This window comes from Corvus kubaryi, unplaced genomic scaffold, assembly GCF_017639235.1.
Source record: "Corvus kubaryi isolate FWS band 111438036 unplaced genomic scaffold, C.kubaryi_AGA036_p1.0 split2-37374, whole genome shotgun sequence".
NCBI lineage: Eukaryota > Metazoa > Chordata > Aves > Passeriformes > Corvidae > Corvus > Corvus kubaryi.
Genome location: NW_024582082.1, coordinates 2,881,089 through 2,901,279, shown reverse-complemented (window position 1 = coordinate 2,901,279; position 20,191 = coordinate 2,881,089). Strand labels below are relative to the sequence as shown.

The 20,191-nt window shown below is 45.6% G+C and overlaps 1 protein-coding gene across 3 annotated transcripts; it reads left to right on the top strand.

The window, feature by feature from the left end:
• Positions 1 to 58: 58 nt before the first annotated feature.
• On the top strand, positions 59 to 20,186 carry LOC121658062 (HMG domain-containing protein 3-like). 3 transcript variants are annotated; one of them, XM_042014467.1, is made up of 20 exons: positions 59 to 165; positions 810 to 957; positions 1,377 to 1,551; positions 1,997 to 2,560; positions 3,232 to 3,330; positions 4,866 to 4,997; positions 7,045 to 7,460; positions 7,814 to 7,983; positions 8,287 to 8,384; positions 8,961 to 9,059; positions 9,601 to 9,750; positions 11,388 to 11,689; positions 13,049 to 13,176; positions 13,822 to 13,953; positions 14,221 to 14,405; positions 14,990 to 15,209; positions 16,278 to 16,411; positions 16,798 to 16,914; positions 17,330 to 17,539; positions 18,249 to 20,186. In XM_042014467.1, exons 2-20 carry the CDS (start codon positions 812 to 814, stop codon positions 18,717 to 18,719), a joined length of 3,948 nt encoding a protein of 1,315 aa, XP_041870401.1. In that variant the 5' UTR covers positions 59 to 165; positions 810 to 811; the 3' UTR covers positions 18,720 to 20,186. The 3 variants fall into 3 exon arrangements, with proteins under 3 accessions (XP_041870401.1, XP_041870400.1, XP_041870399.1); XM_042014466.1 differs by having other exon boundaries at positions 7,814 to 7,989; positions 11,391 to 11,689; XM_042014465.1 differs by having other exon boundaries at positions 7,814 to 7,989.
• The last annotated feature ends 5 nt before the right edge of the window (positions 20,187 to 20,191 follow it).

The following is a 20,191-nucleotide window of genomic DNA, read 5'->3' as shown; positions in this document are numbered from 1 at the left end:
CAGCCCGCCCCGCACAGCCCGCCCGCCCCGCAGCACCCGCACGCACTTTCCCCCCTGCGCGGCCGGCCCGTGGCCCCGGCGCTGCCTCCTCCACGCCGCCGCGCCCCGGCGGGGACGTGACCGCAGCTCGCCGCCTGCCTGCCCGCGCGGCCGCGGGGCTGCCCGGTGAGTGGGGACACCTGGGAGGGGGCCGCGGAGATGTTTAGCAGCACCGGAGGGAGCCGCGCCGCTCCGCTCGGCCTCGGGCGGTGCGGAGGAGACGGGGCTCCGGGTAGCGGCCTGAGGCTCGCCCGGGATCACCGGCTGCGCGGGGCCGAGGTGCGGGCCATGCCAGGGCTCTGCCTGGCAGAGTGGTGCTGCCTTGATCTCCTGTGTCCCCCCACAGGAGGGGGGCTGGAGCCCCGGAGAGCTGCTGGTGGGAAAGAGGATTGTGAGGCTTCCTGCTTATTCAGCCTCTGGCCTTGCTTTTGTAGTGTGGCTGTGACAGGGCACCTTGTAGCCAGACAGCTGCTGGCTGGGTGTACGGCTCCTTCTGGGTGACCAAACTTACCTGAGAGCTCCCCGTAGAATTGCAGGTCTGGAAATGCAGACGCGGTGTATCTGCACTGAACTGATGGTATTGACGTAATAGGAACAGAAGTTTCCTTCTAAAAGTGGATAACTAGAGAACACATAGTTATCTTGGTTTAATTAGAGTCAAACTTATATGGCAACAGTGCTGTCAGTTTACTGAAGTGATTAAAAGTGCTGTTCGTTGGGAGAAACGTTGTATAACTTGGCAAGAGTGTAACACAGAACATGTGTTTTAGCCATGGAGGCTCCCTATGATGGCACTGAGGTAACTGTGGTGATGGAGGAGATAGAGAGCACTTACACTTACGCATCACCGGTGCCATCCAAGAAGAAGAAGAAACATAAAAGTGCTGGCGATCATGGAGAAAAAGCCAAGAAGCCTCGGTGAGTTCTTTCTGCCTTCATTTAGCTCCTTTGTAGGGTGTGGGAGCAGTTTTCCTTGTTTCTGACATGAGTGAGCTTTGCAGTGCGCTTGGAACACTTCTTAGAGTAAAATATCGTATGTGAAACATCAGCTTGACACTTTGGGCCTGCTCAGACATTCTTTACAGGTGCCACTGTAGCTCAATCTAGAGTTTTTGTGCTCCAGAATAATTTGCCTTAGGCTCTTTCTCAGAAGTTCTCTCAGAGGCTCTCCTCAGAGAGAGTGTTTTCATTTGGTCAAAAAATGCACTTACAAATTAAATTAAATGTAACTTTCTTGTCACATGACCTTGCTACAAACCTAAACCTTGTGGATTTATTTTTCCCCAAGGAATTTATGTAGAATGACCTTAATGTTTCAATTTCTGGTTGTGTTTCAGATCTGCTTACCTTCTCTACTATTATGATATTTACTTGAAAGTACAACAAGAGCTTCCACACCTCCCTCAATCTGAAATCAACAAAAAGATCAGTGAGAGCTGGAGGTTGCTCAGTGTGGCTGAAAAGAGCTACTACTTGGAGAAAGCCAAGCTAGAGAAAGAGGGACTGGACCCGGTAAGTTGGCTTTCTGGAAGTTCTTTGGCTGCTGAAGAGAGAGGCACTTACTTGCTTACATAGCACTGTGTGGGAGAGTTGTTTAACTGCAGATTCCAGTTTGTATCCCTGCTCAGGGCAGCCTGTAAAGAACCTGTGTGAGGCCCCTGCCTCTTGCCTTTGCTTTCTGTTCGTTTGAGGGAGAATGTTTTGTAATCCAAGATGGATACGTCTGGTACCCGCTCACAGCAGTTATTTTTGTGTCCTGTCATCAGAGTGAGTGATGGTAAAGTGGGTGATAAAACCAGGACTGAGAGGGATTCTGTAGGCTCTGTCATGTGGAGAAATTCCCAGCAAACTACTTCAGGAAACCGTTTGAACCTTAGGGATTAAAATAGCAGGATTGAGAACTGAATCTCTTCCTTTTCTCATATTCATTTATTCCGTCCTCTGGTTTTGCCCACAGAACTCCAAGGCGTCCACTCGAACTGCAGTAGTCCCTGACATTCCAGGCTTTCGTAAGATTCTCCCTCGCTCTGATTATATAATTATTCCCAAAACCACTCTTCAAGAAGACAGGAGCAGGCAGTCGCTGGAGCTGTGTGTGACACAGAGCCCGGCAGCATCCGAGGGCTTGGCGGCTCCCAGGAATGTCACCAGCGTGTCCCGTGACACTGTGCAGAACATCCTTTCCGTGGACTCGGGCCAGGCCGGTGTCTCAGAGCAGTGCATTGCCATTGAGGGGCTGGCAGAGGACACGGCAGCCTTTGCCCAGCCCAAGGCTGCGGAAGAAGTGGTTGCCTCGGAGGTTCTCTCTCATTATGTTGGGCCTGTGACAGAGAAGGTGTCTGGAGATATCCTCTTGGACGAGGCTTCTTTGGAAGTAGAAGGACAGCCATACCAGACAGCCCGGGTGGTTATTGAGGAGTCTCTGGTTAGCAGCTCCACAGACACCTCCAACGGGAGCATCGCTGTGGCCCGTCCCCAGGTGCCCGATGGGGTGTCTGTGGTGACCGTGGTGACTGGGAGGGTAAGTTTTTCCAGTGACACTCAGACTCCTGCCAGAGTCTTGCCTGAAACATGTGAGTGCTGTTTCTTGCATTTTACTTGAGATCCTCGGTGGGTGCAGCAGATCCTGTATTGTCCAACCTGCTGGTGCTCAGTGCTGAGAGAAACAGAAACTTTTGTAATCGATGATACAAAAGTAACTCCGTGACTGAGTCGTCTCTGCTTGCAGATTGACTCAGCCCTGTGCTGATATGAATTGTGTCTTAACATGACTGAGTTTTTTTAATTGCTTGTTATAGCAGTATTTGGGGTATTACAGTGCCAGTAACTGGGTTCTGCAGTTGCACTGCAAGATTTTGGTGAGGAAAAAATGCTACTGCTGTGCTCCTGATAGCTGTTTTCCTGCTTGCAGTGAGGTAGAAGGGAGTCCTTTCAAGCTGAGGTGTTAATGATCACTCATAGAAAACCTTAGTCTGTGAAGAGTTGGATTCTCTGTTTTCAGTTTCAAGGTGTGAGGAGTTTGGGAATTTCCAGAGTACATCTGGTAAGGCCGTTGCTTTTGAAACGGTTGCTGCTCTGTCCTGTATTCTGGTCTCATCAGTCCTTAAGACATATTAATGTTCATGAGAGGGGGGATAAGGGTCACCCTGTCTTTTGTCTTCTGCATGTATTTTGCCTTTGACTTCATTTTAGGATACTGAAGAGAGTAGCTCCTCCACACCTGCAACACAGTTTATTATGTTACCTCTGCCAGCTCATTCTGTTGTGGAGAACCCAGCATCAATTAAACTGGTAAGAAATTCAGAGTCTTGTATGGTATGTTAAGGTTTGGATGTATTGTCACAGATTTGTCTTAAAGATATTAGAGTGGGAAGGATTTGCTCATGGTTCAGTTCTTGAAGATAATCCAGTTTGGAGTCATCATATCAGTCGATGTATTTCTTGTCCCTGGTGTTATGTCTTGTGTAGGCAAAGGGGATCTCTGACTTCCTACCGTGTCTTACAGGGGCTTGTTTTTGCTGCCTTCTCCCTCAGGGAATTCTTGGAAACAGATGGAGTAGATAAAGCTATTGCAACACATCCAGCCAACAGCAATTTCTGTGTAGCCATCTACTTCCACTACTTGGACGCATATTTGTTTTCATAAAAAGCCAGTGCCTATCCCTTTAAGGGCAAGGATCTGCTCTTATGACAGGAAAACATGAACTCTAAAGCTCTTGCTTTGGCCACATGACAGGGGGAGCCACATGAGGGGAGCAATGACCTAAGGGTTTGAGAAGCCATATAAAAGGTTGTGTGGCCTATTGCATGAGGAAAAATAGTATTATTTCTCTAATCTAACCACTCCAGCCACCTGTGTTTTTGTATCATTTTGGGACTTCATTTACAGCCAGTACTGCAGCTCCTTCTGTTATATAAGCTAGCATCAAATCCTGTTTTCCAGGTTCTCTATGCTTCCAGCTGGTGGAACACTGCAGATATTTATAGTGGTGCATAGCATGATGCTCTTCCAGTTGTCTCGGGGAGAATGGAAATACTCAGGTTTTTGTTCCTGAGAAGTATCTGGCTTAAATTGGTTCATTCCTTTGACAGCAGCACTTGCACTTCTAGAAAAAATCTGTACCTAGTTAGGGAGTTACAGTACAACAGCTCCCTCAGGAGTGTTGAGAACAGGATATTGGGAAGTGCTGTGCTGACAAAAACTCAATGTGTTGATGCAGTTGTCCTGGTGAAGATGACAGGTTCTACTTCAGTTGTTTGTATAAATAGTGCCTGGTGATGCTGCTCGTGTTTCAGTAGTTCATAGCAAGTTACAGTGAAGGATCAGGGAATACTTGACTGTCCCATACAGCCACAAATTACTGACAAAACTGCTTCTGCATCATGAGTGCTTGTCTTCAAGGCTTGTTGCTCTGGTGTTGAGTGTTAATCATATCTTGTCTCACTGTGGGTTGCTGTTTGAATCGTTTTTGTGCCATCTTACTATGACTTTTTCATGTTCAAAAAGAACTGTTATATCACTGTAAATGCAAGATTAGCTTCTCCAAGAGGTTATGTGCATTGTTCAGCTCTGCTCTGCAGGTTGATCTAAATTCTAGTAATACCAGAGGCTGTTGTGTAGACTGAGCATTTAGACTCAGAGTAGTTATGGTGCTGACTCACCCTGACCCAGCTGTGTGGTGGTTGTTCAATAAAATTAATAATAGTGGAAGGCTGGTGATTTGCCAAATAACATTTCTAAAAAGCTTATGAGGAAAAGAGAGGTGATCAGCACAGCTTTGTGGTTTTCGGGTCTGTAGACAAATTCTTGACAATTCTTGTTTCAGACAACCACCTATACTCGCAGGGGACATGGAAATTGCACCAATCCTGGCTGTTCCTTCACTTATGTCACCAGGCATAAGCCACCAAAATGCCCAACATGTGGGAACTTCCTGGGAGGGAAATGGATCCCAAAGGTAAATTTTTCCTTTCCTGACTTTGAGACAAAAAGTGCTGGTTTTGTGAATGCCTGTGATACTTCTAGACCTGTAGATCTAGCACAGGAGGTCAGATACACCAGAACTGATCCCTGCACTTGTGTTCCAGTGCTTGTGCTGGAGCAAGTCACCATTGCAGAGGACACTTGGCCAAGGTGAAACCTGAAATCACCACACCTTGGGTAGAGATGCTGCTTGCATCTGTTAAAATAGATGGGCCTGCATTTGGTAACTCTCTCATTGAGAGGATACACATTCTTCTGGCTCTCTGCCTGCACAGTTCGTGTTACTGGAAGGCATTGCCTGTTCTGCTACATCCCCAGATAAGCTCAGGAGGTTGTTTTGTGGTAATTTATATCTGCATTTGAAGTTCTTCTACAAATTTAGTTTTCTGTGGTCTTTCAACATTGTTATTTTAACAGAAAGGAGGAACTCTCAACTACAGTAGGTGTATGATCCTTTAGGAGCTTTTTGGTAAAGTTGATCTAGTGGAAGCTGAAGTGGTGCTGGGTATTTTTGTCTCATGGCTATGTGTCTGATCATTCATAATATTCTGACCTCTGGCTGGAAGGAAATTTCCAGGTGTTGGTAGAGTTGTGAAGCTTGTCTGAGTGGAAGAGTCTTTCTCCACATGATGCCTACTCTGCTTAAGATATTGGCATATCTGCTAGCTGTGTACAGCAAAACCCACTTGATCCTTAAACCTTGGCACTATCCTGGTAATTGGTCAGCTCTGATCAGCTGTGTGTTTCTGTCTGAAGCAAGACTCCACAGGCACAATTTAAAGGATGTTCTCAGTGTGAAAATTGGCATTGACATTCAGTGGGTTTGTATGGATTTGTTCTGAACCTCCTTTGTTTTGTGTCTGGATCCATTAAACATTCAGGGGTGAGAACTTTTTTTGGGCAGCTTACAAACTGTGGTGGCTGAGCTGAAGGCTGAGCTTCCTGTGTGGTAGGGCACAAATAGTGATGGTGACATCTTTGCTTTTGTGTGGTAAACTTGCTGAGGTAGAGAGATGGCTGAATGCAAAGACTATTTCTGGATCCTGCCTGAACATGGCATGTCTGCTCCTGTTCAATCCTACACTGGTTAGAACTGAAAGGTTTTACAGGGAGTTTTCCTTTTTATCTTTCAGACTTAGTCTGCTCTGCTGGGAACAGGTTTGCAGATACAGTTCCATTTGTTTGTGTGGTGTCATACCTTGGGAAAAACGTGCACCAGGAGTTTCTTTTTAACTGGCAATAGTATCAGTAGAACTGAAACTAAATATATATATATATATACCTTCCTGATCCTTAGAAAGGTTAAAAGATATATTTTTTAAAAAACTTAGATTATTCTTCTGAATATGCACTCTGCAGTGAGCTTAGAATTAATGTGTTTATCATGGCAAAGACTCTGGATTCTATGTCTGATATATTTTTGTGTGTTCCAGTTCAGTGTTTGTTGTATCTTTGTTGATTCCAGTACAATGATTTCTGTAGCCTTAGTCTTGGAAGTAACTTTTTTTTTAAAGTCAAAGAAACTTCCTAAGTAATCCTGTTTTCTGGCTCACTCACATGCTTGCTTTTCTGAAAGCATGTATCCAAAAGATGCAAATTCTCTATCTTAACTCCCTTTGATTCCTCAATAATGTGGAAGAACAGACAGCATCAGAGAGCTGAAGCCGTGAAAGAGGAGTGTGGGAGGTGGGTCCTTGCTACGGAGAGTGGTGGGTGACTTTGTGGTGTTGGTGCTAATGGTGATATTTAAGGGAGTTTAAGAAAGATTGATTCTTCAAAGTAAACAGTGTCTAAAAATAATACACGAAGGGCCAAAAGGCCAGATACAATGTTAGCAGGGCCTTTGCTGTTGTAGGAGATGCTGTCTGTCTACTCCCATACAATTCAGTGCTTAAACATTTAGGATTTTGCTGTTTTGATCCAACATTAAATAGGCCATGGGAAACATGGCGTATGTGCAGGGAACTTGCTTATCTGTGAAAGCTGAAAGCTCTGAAATGTGACTCTCTCCTTGTTTCCAGGAAAAGCAACCAAAAAGCAAATCTGAGCCAAATTCGGGCACCTCTCTTAAAACTCCAGCAGCTAAAAGAGGTCAGCAGTCAGTCCTCACAGAACCCACGGCCGTTAGTGAGAGTTCCTCCAAGTCCTCCTTGGAGAGCTCTGAAGCTGTCAGCCAGCTGCTGAATGCTGTGCCTGTCGGAGGGCAGATGCCTGAGATGGAGTGGGAGGAAGTGATCATCTCTGAGGGCCACTTTCTTCCAAATAATGTGCTTGCTGAAGACAGGAGGAGCACTGTTGGAGTGATGCTGGGCCAAGAGAGCCAGCGGCAAGCAGACGCTTCTTCGGAGCAGGCAGAGAAAGGAAGTGTAGGGCTGGGAATGTCGACATCTTCTGAGGTGTTGAGTCCAAATGCCTCTGTGAAAAAGCCAGTGGTGGGGTGAGTCAGTTTTCCATGTGTTAAGGGAGCATATGATGTCTATTGTGTGCTCATGGGACTAGTCCAAGAAGTTGAAGGCTGTTGGCAGTGCATCCTGTCAGACTTACCGTGTTTGCTGTCTGTTTTGTGCCAGTTCAGGATTGTTCCTTTTAGTCTTTGTCCATCAGAACTAATACTTTTTTAAATGACAATTAAGTTGTAGTCACAGGGCAGATGCAGCCTTAGCATTGTCTCTTTCTATTGCAATAGCTGTGATTAGTGTGCTAACAAAGCGCAGTTCAGGGAAAAGAGGAAAACTGAAGCTGAGGGGAAAGCAATGGAATATTTTTCCACTTGTAGCTCTTGTTTTTCAGAACTGATGCAACAGCTGCTACACACAAGGGACAAGAAGTAAAGAGTAAACCAAGACCCAAACCCTCCTTGCTGGCTGCAGCCAGACCCATGCGAGCCATTCTGCCCGCTCCAGCCAGCGTGGGGAGAGAAGCCAGCACGGAGCAGCCAAGCAGCAGGCAGGCCTTTGCAAGTACTGGTAAAAGCAGCATTCTCTGGTGTGCTTTGGGAGCTGTTGTCTTTCCTCACCATGCTGAAGTGGTGTCTGTCAATAATAAGATAGGTTTCAAGGGAGGTGGTTACCAGTGCTAGGAAAAAAAACACTTTGTCTCTGCCTGAGTGCAGTAAATGGGCCATGAAACACCTGCTTGGGTCATTTCAAGCTCAGAGGGAAGATCTCACATGGCTATCTATAGTGGCATTTACCAAAGATGTCAGAAAGAAACAGAACCTGTTTTCTCTCATTTAACCTGGTGCATCTCTTTCTTCCTTCTAGACAAGCATTCCCCTGTGAGAACCTCAGGCTTGAAGCCCAGTACACTGAAACAGTTGGGCCAGTCAGTTCTGCAGCCACCAACTGCTGAGGAGCTAAAGGTTGTTCTTTAAATGCAAGTTGTTTTCTTGGATTTTTTGAGCGGAGGGTTTTGTTTGTGGTTTTGGGTTTTGGGTTTTTTTTGCTCCCAGGTGAGTGATATGACCTGAGTGAGAAATAGAACATAAAAATGTAGCAGCTGTATGATGATGAGATCTGTGAGTGGCAGTTTTTATGATATGGCTGGGTAGCAGAATGAAATATGATATGGCTGGGTAGCTTGGTGGCTGAGTGTGTGAACTGAGCTGAGAGATGCTGTTGGACAATTTGAGAACCTCCCAGCTACTTCCAGAAGATCTGTTGGTACTTTGATAATGACATGCAATATTGGATACTGAGATTTTCACCTGTAAAGTATGACTGAGTATGCCAAGATGCTGGAATGAATCTGTGTGAATGGTAATGTCTTAGCATGCAAAGCTGTTGTAATGTGCAATGTCTTGTGGTATTATGGATATTAAATGAACATTAATTAATTTCTTGGGGGCAAGAATGCTAATAGATATTGATTATTGATGCATGCTTGTATTTAGTAGTAGGTGTCTGATGGGTGTTGTTTTTCTGCTTTCAATCTCTAGCTCCACAGTGTTGTGACAAGCACGGCATCTCAGGTTAAAGTTGTGGAGGTCAAACCAGACATATTCCCTTCCTACAAGTACAGTTGCACAGTTACTTTGGTGAGAATATTTCTAATAGCGTGACTTCTGCCATGGGGAGCGTCCTCTCTGGGATGAGAATGTTCTGGGACTTCTGTTTTACTGACTTGCACAAATACATCTCACTTTTAGCATGAAATAATCTGTACTTTATCTGTTGTTGCTAGACCTAATCCAGGGTGATCGTGCTCTGTTTTGTAGTTATGTTTGGGACCTTGTTAAGAGATGGATTTTTAACTCATGTCCCCATGCATAATCCCCATCCCCTCCTTGAATTCAGCAGGGAGAATCAGGGGTTTCTGAAAGAATGTAATGTGCTTCTGGTCTGGAGAACTGGCCCCCGAATGTTTAAGTGCCAGTTAAAGGATTCTGTGCAAAGTGACAGGGCTTGCTATTGATGTTTAAACAAGAAGTTATAAAGTGGGGAAAAAGCACATAATAATCTTTTTTAGGATCTTGTTGGCTTAGAATCATAGTCATTCAGGCTGGAAAAGACGTTTAAGATCATGGAGTCCAACTATTAAAAGTCAAGGTCAGCAAACATCTCTTTTATGTCATTCAGGATTTGGGATTAGCAACATCACGTGGCAGAGGGAAGTGCAAGAACCCCTCCTGCAGTTACGTGTATACAAACAGGCACAAGCCACGCATCTGTCCAAGCTGTGGATACAACCTTGCCAAAGACAGGACTGAGAAAACAGCAAAATCCCTGGTAAGGTTCAGGCTGGCTTGTTTTATCACATCTGTTGTGAGCTGGGCAGAGAAGTACCTTAGTTTGCAAGTACCTGTGGGAACATGATTTGGGCTTTTTTTTTTTCATTATGATAAACTTGTCTAGCAGAATGGTTCCTATTTAAAGTACCTGTGGTGATGTTTGTACTGTCCAACTCCTGTAGCAGTGGTGCTTCAGGCTGAGAGTAAGTCTGAGCACACCCAGTGCTACCACTGGGTGTCTCCTTAACTTAAAAATGCTTCTGTTGTGTCAGTACGTGCTGGGAAAATTGACCCTGAAGTCACAGTATTGCTGTGTCAGCTCTGCTGAACTTTGGACTTCATCAAGAAACTCCCAAGTATGCTCTGCTTTGTGGGCAGTTTGGGGCTAGTGTCAGTTAAGTCAGTACATCTTGTATTTGAGCTTCCTGTTTTTAAGGGTTTGTAGAGCAGCTTTACTTCCAACCTGAATTTATTTCTGGTTGTAGGGTTTTTTTCTGATGTACAAATACTTTTTCAGCTGTCTGCTGTTCTATGTGGATGTAATTAATTCTGGGGTTTTTTTGGGTTTTTGCCTTTGCAGTCTCAAAGTTAGCTTTTCTCATACTGAATTGTCATGTTTTTAAAATAATAAATGAAAAAAAGGAGCTTTCCTGCTCTTAGCTGAAATGCCTACTCAGCTTATAGACAGAATTTTAGTCTGTGTAGTAATGACTCATCCACTTGCCTTTTTTTTTATTTTGAAGAACATAACTTTGTTTAGTGGTTTTGTTTTTTTCTTTAAAAACACAAACAAACTGAGATGGCTTGTGTGAAACTCACGAACAGCTGTGTAAGGAACAGCAGTGTGCTTAGCTCAGCTTGCGTTCTGAGAGGCATGTGGCTTGTCTTTTCCTCATTTAGGTTGGGTTTTTTTTTTCTGGTTCTGGATGTGTTTAACATTCCTCTCACACAGTTCATTGTTGTCTCTGGGCTTTTGACTGATCATTTGTCTCACTGCTAGACTAGTCAGAAAACTAAGCTGAGATGTTGACAGAAGAGTTTCAGGGATTTAACAGATCAGACTGTTTGTGTTCTCTGTGTTCCACCTGGAGTTTGGTTCTCCTGTGCTTGTGCATTTTGTTGTGATAGCATGTGAGCTGGAGAAGGGTAGACTGTAGCTGATCAATTGTTATTGATTAGTGTGTTCTGTATCTCACAACCCCCAGTTCTCATTTAGTACTTGGCTCCTCCAGCTTTTGGACAGCTGTGCAGGCTGCCCTGAGCCTGTGCCTGAAAACCCATGGAGACAGTGATGATTGGGGGTTCAAGTGATGAGGGTTATTGAAGTGTTTCTATACCTGTTGGTGGTTATCCTTAACTTCTGGATCCCCAGTCCCTGCACTGAACAGTTAATGGCAAATCCATGATGGTCTGGCAGTGCAGGAGTTCCTGAAGGGCTGGGCTGTAATAAAGTGTTTTTGTTAAAGTAATTTGAGCTTGAAGCTCCTGTGTGGGGTCACTGATTCAGCAGTAGAGTAGAAGTCAAGTTTACTGCGTGCAAAGGTTACTACTGTGTTTCTTCTGCCTTTTATGACTTCTTTGGGCTTCTTAATGTTTCATCCCCATGCTTGCCTAGTTGCATATGTTGCTTTCTAGGAGGTCAGTCCAGGTCAGTCGGACGTGCTGAACACCAGCGAGCCGCTAACACCATCCCAGAAGGAAATCCAGCGTCAGTCCACGCTGCAGCTGCTGCGCAAGGTGATGCAGATCCCTGAGAACGAGTCGGAGCTGGCAGAGATATTCACCCTCATCCATGAGCTCAACAGCTCCCGGCTCATCCTGTCCAACGTGAGTGAGGAGACAGTGACCATCGAGCAAACCTCCTGGTCCAACTACTACGAGTCTCCGTGTGTGCAGTGCCTCCTCTGTAACAGCCCCTTGTTCAAAGGGGGACAGAAGTAAGATTCTGCTTTGGACTTTGACTCTTCCACACTCATGCTGATTTTCTTTGTTCTGAGTCTGCCTGAAATAGTGCTTGCTTTAGCTGCTGGTGATGAAGCTGGTGAAAGTGACACTGAATAAGCTAAATGTGTGTGGAAAGGGTTTAGCAGGATCAAAGAGTGACTGCTAAGTCTAGATGTAACTTGTCATACTGAAACAGAGTGTTTTCATTAGTCATCCCCTCTTTGTTTTCCATTCTGATGCTTTGAGGCTGAGAGAGGAAAACTTGTAGGTTTACAGATGTGCATTATATGATTTCCCTTTTCTCTCTCTCCCTGGCCTGAGTATTTCCTGTGTGGATCTTTTTGCTGATGATATTTTCATTCCTTCCATTTCTTAGTGTGTGCTTGACTGAATCCTTTTTTGGAGCAAATATCCAAATTGAAACCTGAAGGACTTTCAGAAACTCCCAGTGCATAAGCTAGATTACCTTAACTAGATTTGTATGAAAGCCTGTAGGATATCTCCTCACTGAGTCTGCCAGACATCCCTGTTTCTAAAAGCATGATCTAAAATATTTCCGACAGCAAAATGTCAGGGAGTTTAACATTGTGTTTCTTTCTTCCACAAAAAAATTCTTGATACAAATGATGGATGTTTGCTTTGGTCAGGCTAGAACTAACTGAGATCTTCCCAGAAGAGATACTTTTTATGCTCTTTAGTTTTTTCAGAACAGAGCAATCCCACACCTTCTCCCTCACCTTGGGACTTACCAACATGTGCATTGTAAATCCTTGCCTGTGCCTGAGTGCTTTGCAGTGCTCTCTGCATGTTGGACTCTCCCATGTTCCTGCACAGGCTTTAATTGAAGCCCTGCCAGTGGGAAGGAGGTGACTTTGGCTTTGATTCCTGTTTTCTCAGATGGACAGCAGTATTTCAGCCACTGGCACTTTCCTGTCTGAACTTCCCCCTCAACAGTTACACTGTAGAGGAGCAGACCTTTCTGAATCTTTGTGTGCAGGGACAGGCTGTCAGGTGGAATGTGTTACTGATCACCACAGCAGTGGGACAGATACATCTCCCAGGGCAGCTGGGGCCACAGGTTTTCTTCACCTCTCCAATAGTATGTGCCCAGTGTATGGAGCTGGAGGGATGCTCTAGTGCTGTTAAAAGAATGTGAGCAGTGACCTGACTCTGCCAGGGAAATCTGCTTTAAAATGTAACTTTTCTTTTCTTGGTGTGAAATGATGTGGTGATCTGGCTTAGATTTACACAATAATTAACTCATGTTAACTAGAATGTCTAAAGTTACTGCAGGGCTGGACTAAAAAACCCATTGGCTTCACTCGGAGTGGTTTTTTTGTTGTGTGTTGCAGTTCCCTTGCTGGTCCTCAGGAGTGCTGGCTGCTGACAGCCAATCGGTTACAGGTGGTTACAGCTCAGGTCAAAGTGTGCTTGAACCTGCAGTGTCTGGCCCTCCATAGCTTCACTGACATTTACACAGGTAGGAAAGATGTGAGCGTACCAACATACAGCATGACTATGGTCTGAAGCCTTGGGATTGTATCAGGCCATTGTCCAGGCACAGAAAAGCTTGTTCCCTTCCCAGTGTACTAAATTTGAATTATTTTTTAATTGCTTCTGCTTATTCTGCAAGTAAATCTATATTTATGAGAGAAAACTATATATATTTATATATTTTTTTATATATATTATATATATTATATATATATTTATATATATATATTTAGAGAGAAGTCTATATTTGTGAGAGAATGTTCTGGTGAGGAAGACCTTGCCTTGATTCACTGGTATAGGTCTCATCTGTGTGAATGCTGAGTTCTGCAAGGCAACCCCTGAGATCATAGTCAGAGGTATCTCTGGACAGTGCTGTTTCTCAGTGTTGGCTAGTGAGCAGATGGATTGGCAGCTGTTCCTTGTAGCTTTTTTAATTCAAAGACAAGTCTGTGAAAGGAGATAATCTTTCAGCAGGGAACTCTGCACTTCAGAGGTGCAGAAGCACTGTTTGTGTTTCCATTATCCTCTAAACTGTACTCATGTGAGTATTTTGTGTATCAGTAAGGAATATATTTCTTTGTGAGGAATATCTGGGACCCTACAGACAATAACTGTCTTGTTTTAACTGCAGGCCTTTTCAATGTGGGTAACAAATTGTTAGTGAGCTTGGATCTTCTGTTTGCAATCCGAAACCACATTAAACTTGGAGAGGACCCCAGAGTGGCTGTTGGCACTATCCTTGACTCTGTTCAGGAGCAAACTGGTGGGTTTTCCTTCTTGCTTTTTACCATAACACACCAAACTGTGACCTGGTGATGATTGTTAGGCTATAAAAAGGCAACCCTCACCTATTTTAGTGTGGTATGGTTCTATTAAATCACTTCCTAAACCAAACAATACCTCTGTGACCAGTTCTTTGTACCAATTCTCTGGAGGACAGGTTTGGTTTTATCCTGCATAGGAGAGCCTTACTGACTCTCCATTGGCTTTAGGAAGTGAGAACTGTAACAGTGGCGTGTTCTCTTTTCAGAAAAAAGCCTGAGCCCTGATGAGCAGGGTCAGCTCCAGGAACTGCTGTGCAATGGCTACTGGGCCTTTGAATGCCTGACAGTCCGGGATTACAATGATATGATCTGTGGAATCTGTGGCATAACCCCCAAGGTGGAAATAGCCCAGAGGAATACGGAAAATGTCCTAGCACTGAAAAATATAGAGGTAGGTTTTTCCCACAATCCACATCCTGTTCATGTTCAAAGCAAATCATAATGATTTTTTGCTGACTCTGGTCTTCGTGATGCACAATAAATACGTGAGACCTTTGTGAGTGGCTTTCTGCTGATGTGTGACAGGAGGATGTGGCTGGAGCAGCAATGCCTGTGCTTCCTCTTAGAGGTGTTGATGTGTAGTTCAGGGAAAACAAGATCCTCTGTCCCTGGACCTCAGCTTTTGTCCAGCAGCCTCGGGCAGTAGGAACCTTGGATGGAAGTTGTTGAATGTAGTCTTCTTCCTTTGACATGAACACATTCTTTTTTTCCTCAAGTTTCCCTGAGGTGCTGTCTTCTCTAATGGGGAAAAAAGCCCTAATAAGAGAATGTAGCGTGTCTGACACTTGTGTCAAATTTTGAGTCTTACTTGATGCAAAGTGGTTGTGGCAAGCTTTAGGAGATTGAAATCATCTTGTTATATTTGGGCTGAGCACTCTCCTGTATAGTCCTCCTGCCCTGGGTGAGACTGACACAAAACTGCCAAATGTACTGTGGTTATTTGTATTTGACCCCTGTGTTTCTTTCTCTCTGTAGTTTACTTGGCCAGAATACTTGCCATCAAGTGAAGTGAATGTAGAAGACTTTTGGTCCACGATGGAGACGGAGGTGATTGAGCAGGTGGCTTTTCCTTCTAACATCCCCATCACAAAGTTTGATGCCTCTATTGTTGCTCCGTTCTTCCCTCCACTGATGAGAGGAGCAGTGGTGATCAATACAGAGAAGGACAAGAACCTGCATGCACAGCCAGTGCCAGGTAATGGCTCAGGCTGTGCTTATTAAGGGAGAGCTTGATGTGTTGGTGACTTGAGTCTTGGTGATGTTTAGCATTAAGAATTGCTGATTGCATGACACTTCAAAAGTTGTGTGCTGAGAAAAGACAGGAACATTAAGTGAGTTCAGCTGTTCTCATACTACTTTGCTGCTTGAGGCTTGGCTTTTCCTGTGAAGTTTGGATGCACTAGTGGGCTCTGATACATTTGAGACATGGGAGACATGAGAGCATTGCACCCCAGATGAGATAGGGTCTGATTGCAGAGGGATGTGTGCACATCTTGAATGCCAGTCGGTGTTTGTTTCGTGTTAGACTGACGCTTGGAGTGTGAAAGTTACAGGTAGTGCTTGGTGTCTCAATGTTACAATCTCAATAAAGGGTAAGTTTTTACAGAACTTGGGAAAAGACTAGGAGAGTGGTGTGCTAGTCCTGATCAGAGTCGTCAACGTTCAGTGTATCCACTGCATATTGACTGCCTGGAACAAGAAACAGTGAGAGGAATAATCTCAGAGCTGAGAGCTAAGATCAGTTAGCACCCAGTTCCCTTAAGAATTTAGGTATTGGGTATAAGAAGCAAAACTGGCTTTGCAAGCTTAACAAGTATGTGAGTTGGCTTTACAGACAGGGCTGCAGCTGCTTCAGTTCTGCAGAAGAGCTACGTGGGCTTTTGTGGAAGTGAAGCTCCAGAGAAAGAACCAGGGAGATGTGAAGGCTCAGCCTGGAACTGCTCAGTCCAAAGGCTGCAGTCACATTTATCTCTGCTCTTCTTCACTTGGTTATCCTTACACCAGTCATTTAAAGGTTACAAATGACAGTATAGATAAGTGTTTATGGAGTCTGCAGCTCTGCTGGGCTCAGTCTGGTGACCTCAGCAGTGAAAGGCTCGAGACAAGTGTGGGCTGTGATGCACTTTGCAAGTAGGACTGTTCACAGCCTTCTCTTTCTGGCTGTGGGTTGTGCAATCTCTGCTTCTGTAGTCTTCGTAAGAAATTATTTTGGTAACTTCCCTTCCTGAAAATGAGCGCTGAGACCTGTTTCCTGCCTTTGCAGGTAATGGGAGTGCCTTGGTCAGGCTCCTTCAGGAAGAAGTCTTCAGGCCTGAGCTGATAAACTCTTACAGTGAGGAAGAGCTGCGGAGCTTTCTGACACAGTGTGGCATCCCCTGGGAGGCATCACATACAAAGGTAATGGCTTGTTTGCCCACATACAAGCCTGCAGGAGTGGAGCTGTTCTTCACTGTCTTTCTCTCATCCACTCCTGCCCTCCTAGACAATTAGTTTCTCATCTGACTGCACTAAGGGCAGGGATGGGTGCCAGCAGGTTATAAGATAATTTACACATGATGAAATAAATTGAACCTTTGTGGGCTAGAAGAAAGGAAGCCTGTAATTACCTTGTCATTGGCTCAGCATTGTGTAATTGCTTGTCATCCTCACAGTGCTGAGTGCGGGATTAGGAAGTTATTGGATGATGTGCAAATTAGGATTTGGGAGACCTTGCATGCAGCCTTTTCCCGCTCTGCAGGAGTCTGTTAATTTTAGCTTCTTTCTCTGGGGCCTGTCTTTTCTAGGACGAGCTCTGCTACTCCCTCCTGGCTCTCTGTGAGTTTGTACAGAATGGGACAAGCATCACACCACCTTCTGCTCATCACACAGGAGGGAAAATCTACAAAGTGTGTCCACATCAGGTAAGGAAGGCTGGAGCCACAATGTTTGTTTTGTTCCCTGGCTATTCACTATTTGACTTACCAGCATGGAACTTCCTTATTGAATAGAAGCTATGGAATGGGCTTCTCTGAGCCTTGGGAATGAAACATGTTCCTTGGGGCTTGGAAAATGAGTGGTCTTGCAGGAGATCTCACGATCTGAAGCCTGGTTTTAATGTTGCTATTGAGGTACAGTTTAAAACCATCTCTTCCTGAACAGGACAAAGTGAATGTGTATGAGGAGGAAACAGAGTATCTTTAGAGAAAGTAGCTGTCTGGTTACTGTATAGTCTGGAATACCTGAAAGGAAGCTGAATTTTTTTAAGATTAGGGCTTTTTTCTCTAAGTTTTTGGTTTTATTGTGCTGCTGATGTTAATCTTTTTTCTTTTTTTCCAGGTTGTGTGTGGCTCAAAGTACATAGTAAGAGGAGAAAATGCCCGGGATCACGTGGACTTGTTGGTATCCTCACGTCACTGGCCTCCAGTGTATGTTGTTGATACAGCCTCTTCAGTGGCACTATGTGCAGACCTCTGCTGGCCTGGCCTGACTTCCCAGATGTGGGGGAAGAACCAGGGCTGCTTCTCTGACCCCATGGAGCCTCCAGCGGTTAGTTATGTCTTTACTCTCTGCTGCGCCAGTCCAGTATGGAAACGTTTCAAGGGAGATTTAAAATTAACCCCCCACTCCTATGTAACCTGCATTGTGCCTCAAGATGATTTCATAGAATCACAGAATGGTTTGGGTTGGAAGGGCCCTTGAAACTCGTCCAGTTCACCTCCCTACCACAGGCAGGGTCACTTTCCACTAGACCAGGTTGCTCAGAGCCCTGTTCAACCCGGCCTTGAACACCACCAGGGGTGAATTTGACCTGATAAGTGTCTCCTGATTTAAGCTCTGCCAGTGAATCACTTCTAAGCATAGCAGAACGTATTGTGTGTTGCCTGGGGCATTGTGTTTGATTAATTGTCCTTAATAGGAGGAGCTGTGCTGGGAAGTGCATTGTAACGGTTCCAATCATGAACTGTGGAGCACATCACTGATTTTGACACAGCAACTCACTTTCAAACTCCTGCTATTCCTTGAGAAGTGGGACAGGAAGATGGTTCCTAGTGCCTTGGGGTTATCTGAGGGCACACAAGTGAGGGAGGGAGTGTACAGGCCACCTTTGTGGCATTTAGGGGACGCCTGGGTCATTTAGCCCTCCCTCTGTACTGGGTCGTAGTGTTGGTTGGAGTTTGGCCAGCCAATAGTTTTGTCTTCTCAGCTGTGGGGAAGTTACTTGTTGTTCTACCTGGTGTGCGTGTCTCTCCCCCAGTACGTGTCCTGCCCTGAACTGCTGGACCAGCACTACAGCGTAGACATGACGGTGGCTGAGCACTCCCTTCAGCATCCAATCACCAAGTCCTTGGCGCGCCGAATCGTCCACACGGGCTCGGAGCAGAGCAGCCCCTGGGATCCCACAGCTCGGCACCACTGCATCTCCCTGTGCCGCGAGCTGGAGCCGTACGGTGCCATCATTGCCGCCATCGACGACAGCAAAACCAGCAACGTGCGCCAGAGGCCCATCACCTTTGAGAACCCCACGCACTATTACCTCTACAACCGCCTCATGGACTTCCTCACCAGCAGGGAAATCGTGAACAGGCAGATCCAGGAGATCGTGCAGAGCTGCCAGCCGGGGGAGGTGGTGATCCGTGACGCGCTCTACCGGCTCGGGGTGGCCCAGATCAAAACAGAAACAGAAGAGGATGAAGAGGGGAAGCAGGAGGAGGATAGAGGTTGCTGAGTAACAAAACAGCCTGTTGGTGTCTCTCTCTGGTCGTGTGGATGGGTGGGCTGAGCCAGCTTTTGCAGCTGTCTGGCTTGAGGGTTTATTTTTACAGGTTAGAGATGTGATGCTGGTGGCTTTGACTGCTGTTACTGACCAAAGAGCTCTGTGCTTCCATAGCATCGTGATAGCTGCTGCGAGCATGGGTCTGTCACCCCCTTGCACAAGGCTGCAACTGCCTTCAAGGCATGTGATGGACCTGCTGTTCAGGGCTGTGGGATGTTGCCCTCCCTGCAGCTGGAGAGGGAAGAGGAGTTGCTGGTAGCAGGGAGTGTGTGTGGTCAAGCACACACAGGTTTTTTAATTCTGAATCTTGCTTGCTGACTTCTTTGTACTTATTGGTGGCAGGGCTGGGGGTGTGGGACCAGGCATGAAAGGTAGATGGCTACAAAGATTTCCCCCAAAACATTCTGAATAGGTGAATTTAGGATACTGACTCCTGCTTGGTAATCTTGCAGAGCTCTCATATGCATTGGCTGCAAGGAGTCTTGAGCAGGAGCTGTGCTGCTTTAACGTGCTGTATCTGAGGAGCCTCCCTGGAGGCTGCACACCTGGGTCCAGTATTATGGGTGCTTTGGCTGCAGGAAGTTTCTAGAATTGTTTGTCCCTTCACATGAGCACTAATAATTTAGAAGCCAAAAGGTGCAGTGAGTGGAGTGTGTTCTGTATGATAAGGTAAGAACTGAGCCCCAGGGCAGCCAAGGGGTTAGAGGGTGGTTTGAGTGCTGTGCAAGGGGTGGCTGTGGAGAGGGGAAGGACACTCAAACACTGTCTGTGGGATCAAGGAAGAATGATGAATGCAGTGTCACCAGAGTGAGCAGGGTTCCATATTCCACCCTCATGGATGTGCTGGGAGAGCTGCACCCACGTGTGCAATCTCATCACTTTGTCAGGTGTCACACCTGCCCTGCCCCTGCTGTCACAGCGCTTGGGGGGTTGGAGGAGTCTCCTGCTGCCCAGGTTGCTTTGTCAGCCCCTTGAAAGGAGTCAGGATGAGACCTCTGCCTCTGCAGCACACCTGAAGAACACCTGGGGCTGCACGTGCAAAGCTGTGCTGTCATTGCTGCAGCTCCCTTTGGCCATGGCTGGTGGTGAAGCTGTTTGGTGTTTGCTGTGACCTGCAGAGGAGAGAAGCAGGATGCCAGACTGCTAAGTTGCCATCTTGGGAGTTTATTTTGTCTGAGTGAGCAGTGGGGAAGATTCTGAGGCTTGCGGTGTGGTTGAAAACTCCCTTCTGTGAAGGGGAACCTATTGAGTACCGTACTGTTAAAGTAAATGTATTAAGTCTGAGCAAATGCAGTAATCATGGCTTGGGGTTTTTCTGTTAAGAACATTAACTTATTATAAGAGACATTAGTGACTTTTTTCAGTCAATGATAAAGTTTAATAAATTATCTCCAATTTTTGGGGTGAAACTGTGGTCAAGTGAC

Bases quoted from the DNA above. Each gene is read 5' to 3' on its own strand.
- LOC121658062 (XM_042014465.1), top strand. From the start codon at position 812: ATGGAGGCTCCCTATGATGGCACTGAGGTAACTGTGGTGATGGAGGAG. The intron at 9,751-11,387 runs GTAAGGTTCAGG...GTTGCTTTCTAG, and splicing joins AGAAAACAGCAAAATCCCTG to GAGGTCAGTCCAGGTCAGTC. The intron at 16,412-16,797 runs GTAATGGCTTGT...TGTCTTTTCTAG, and splicing joins GGGAGGCATCACATACAAAG to GACGAGCTCTGCTACTCCCT.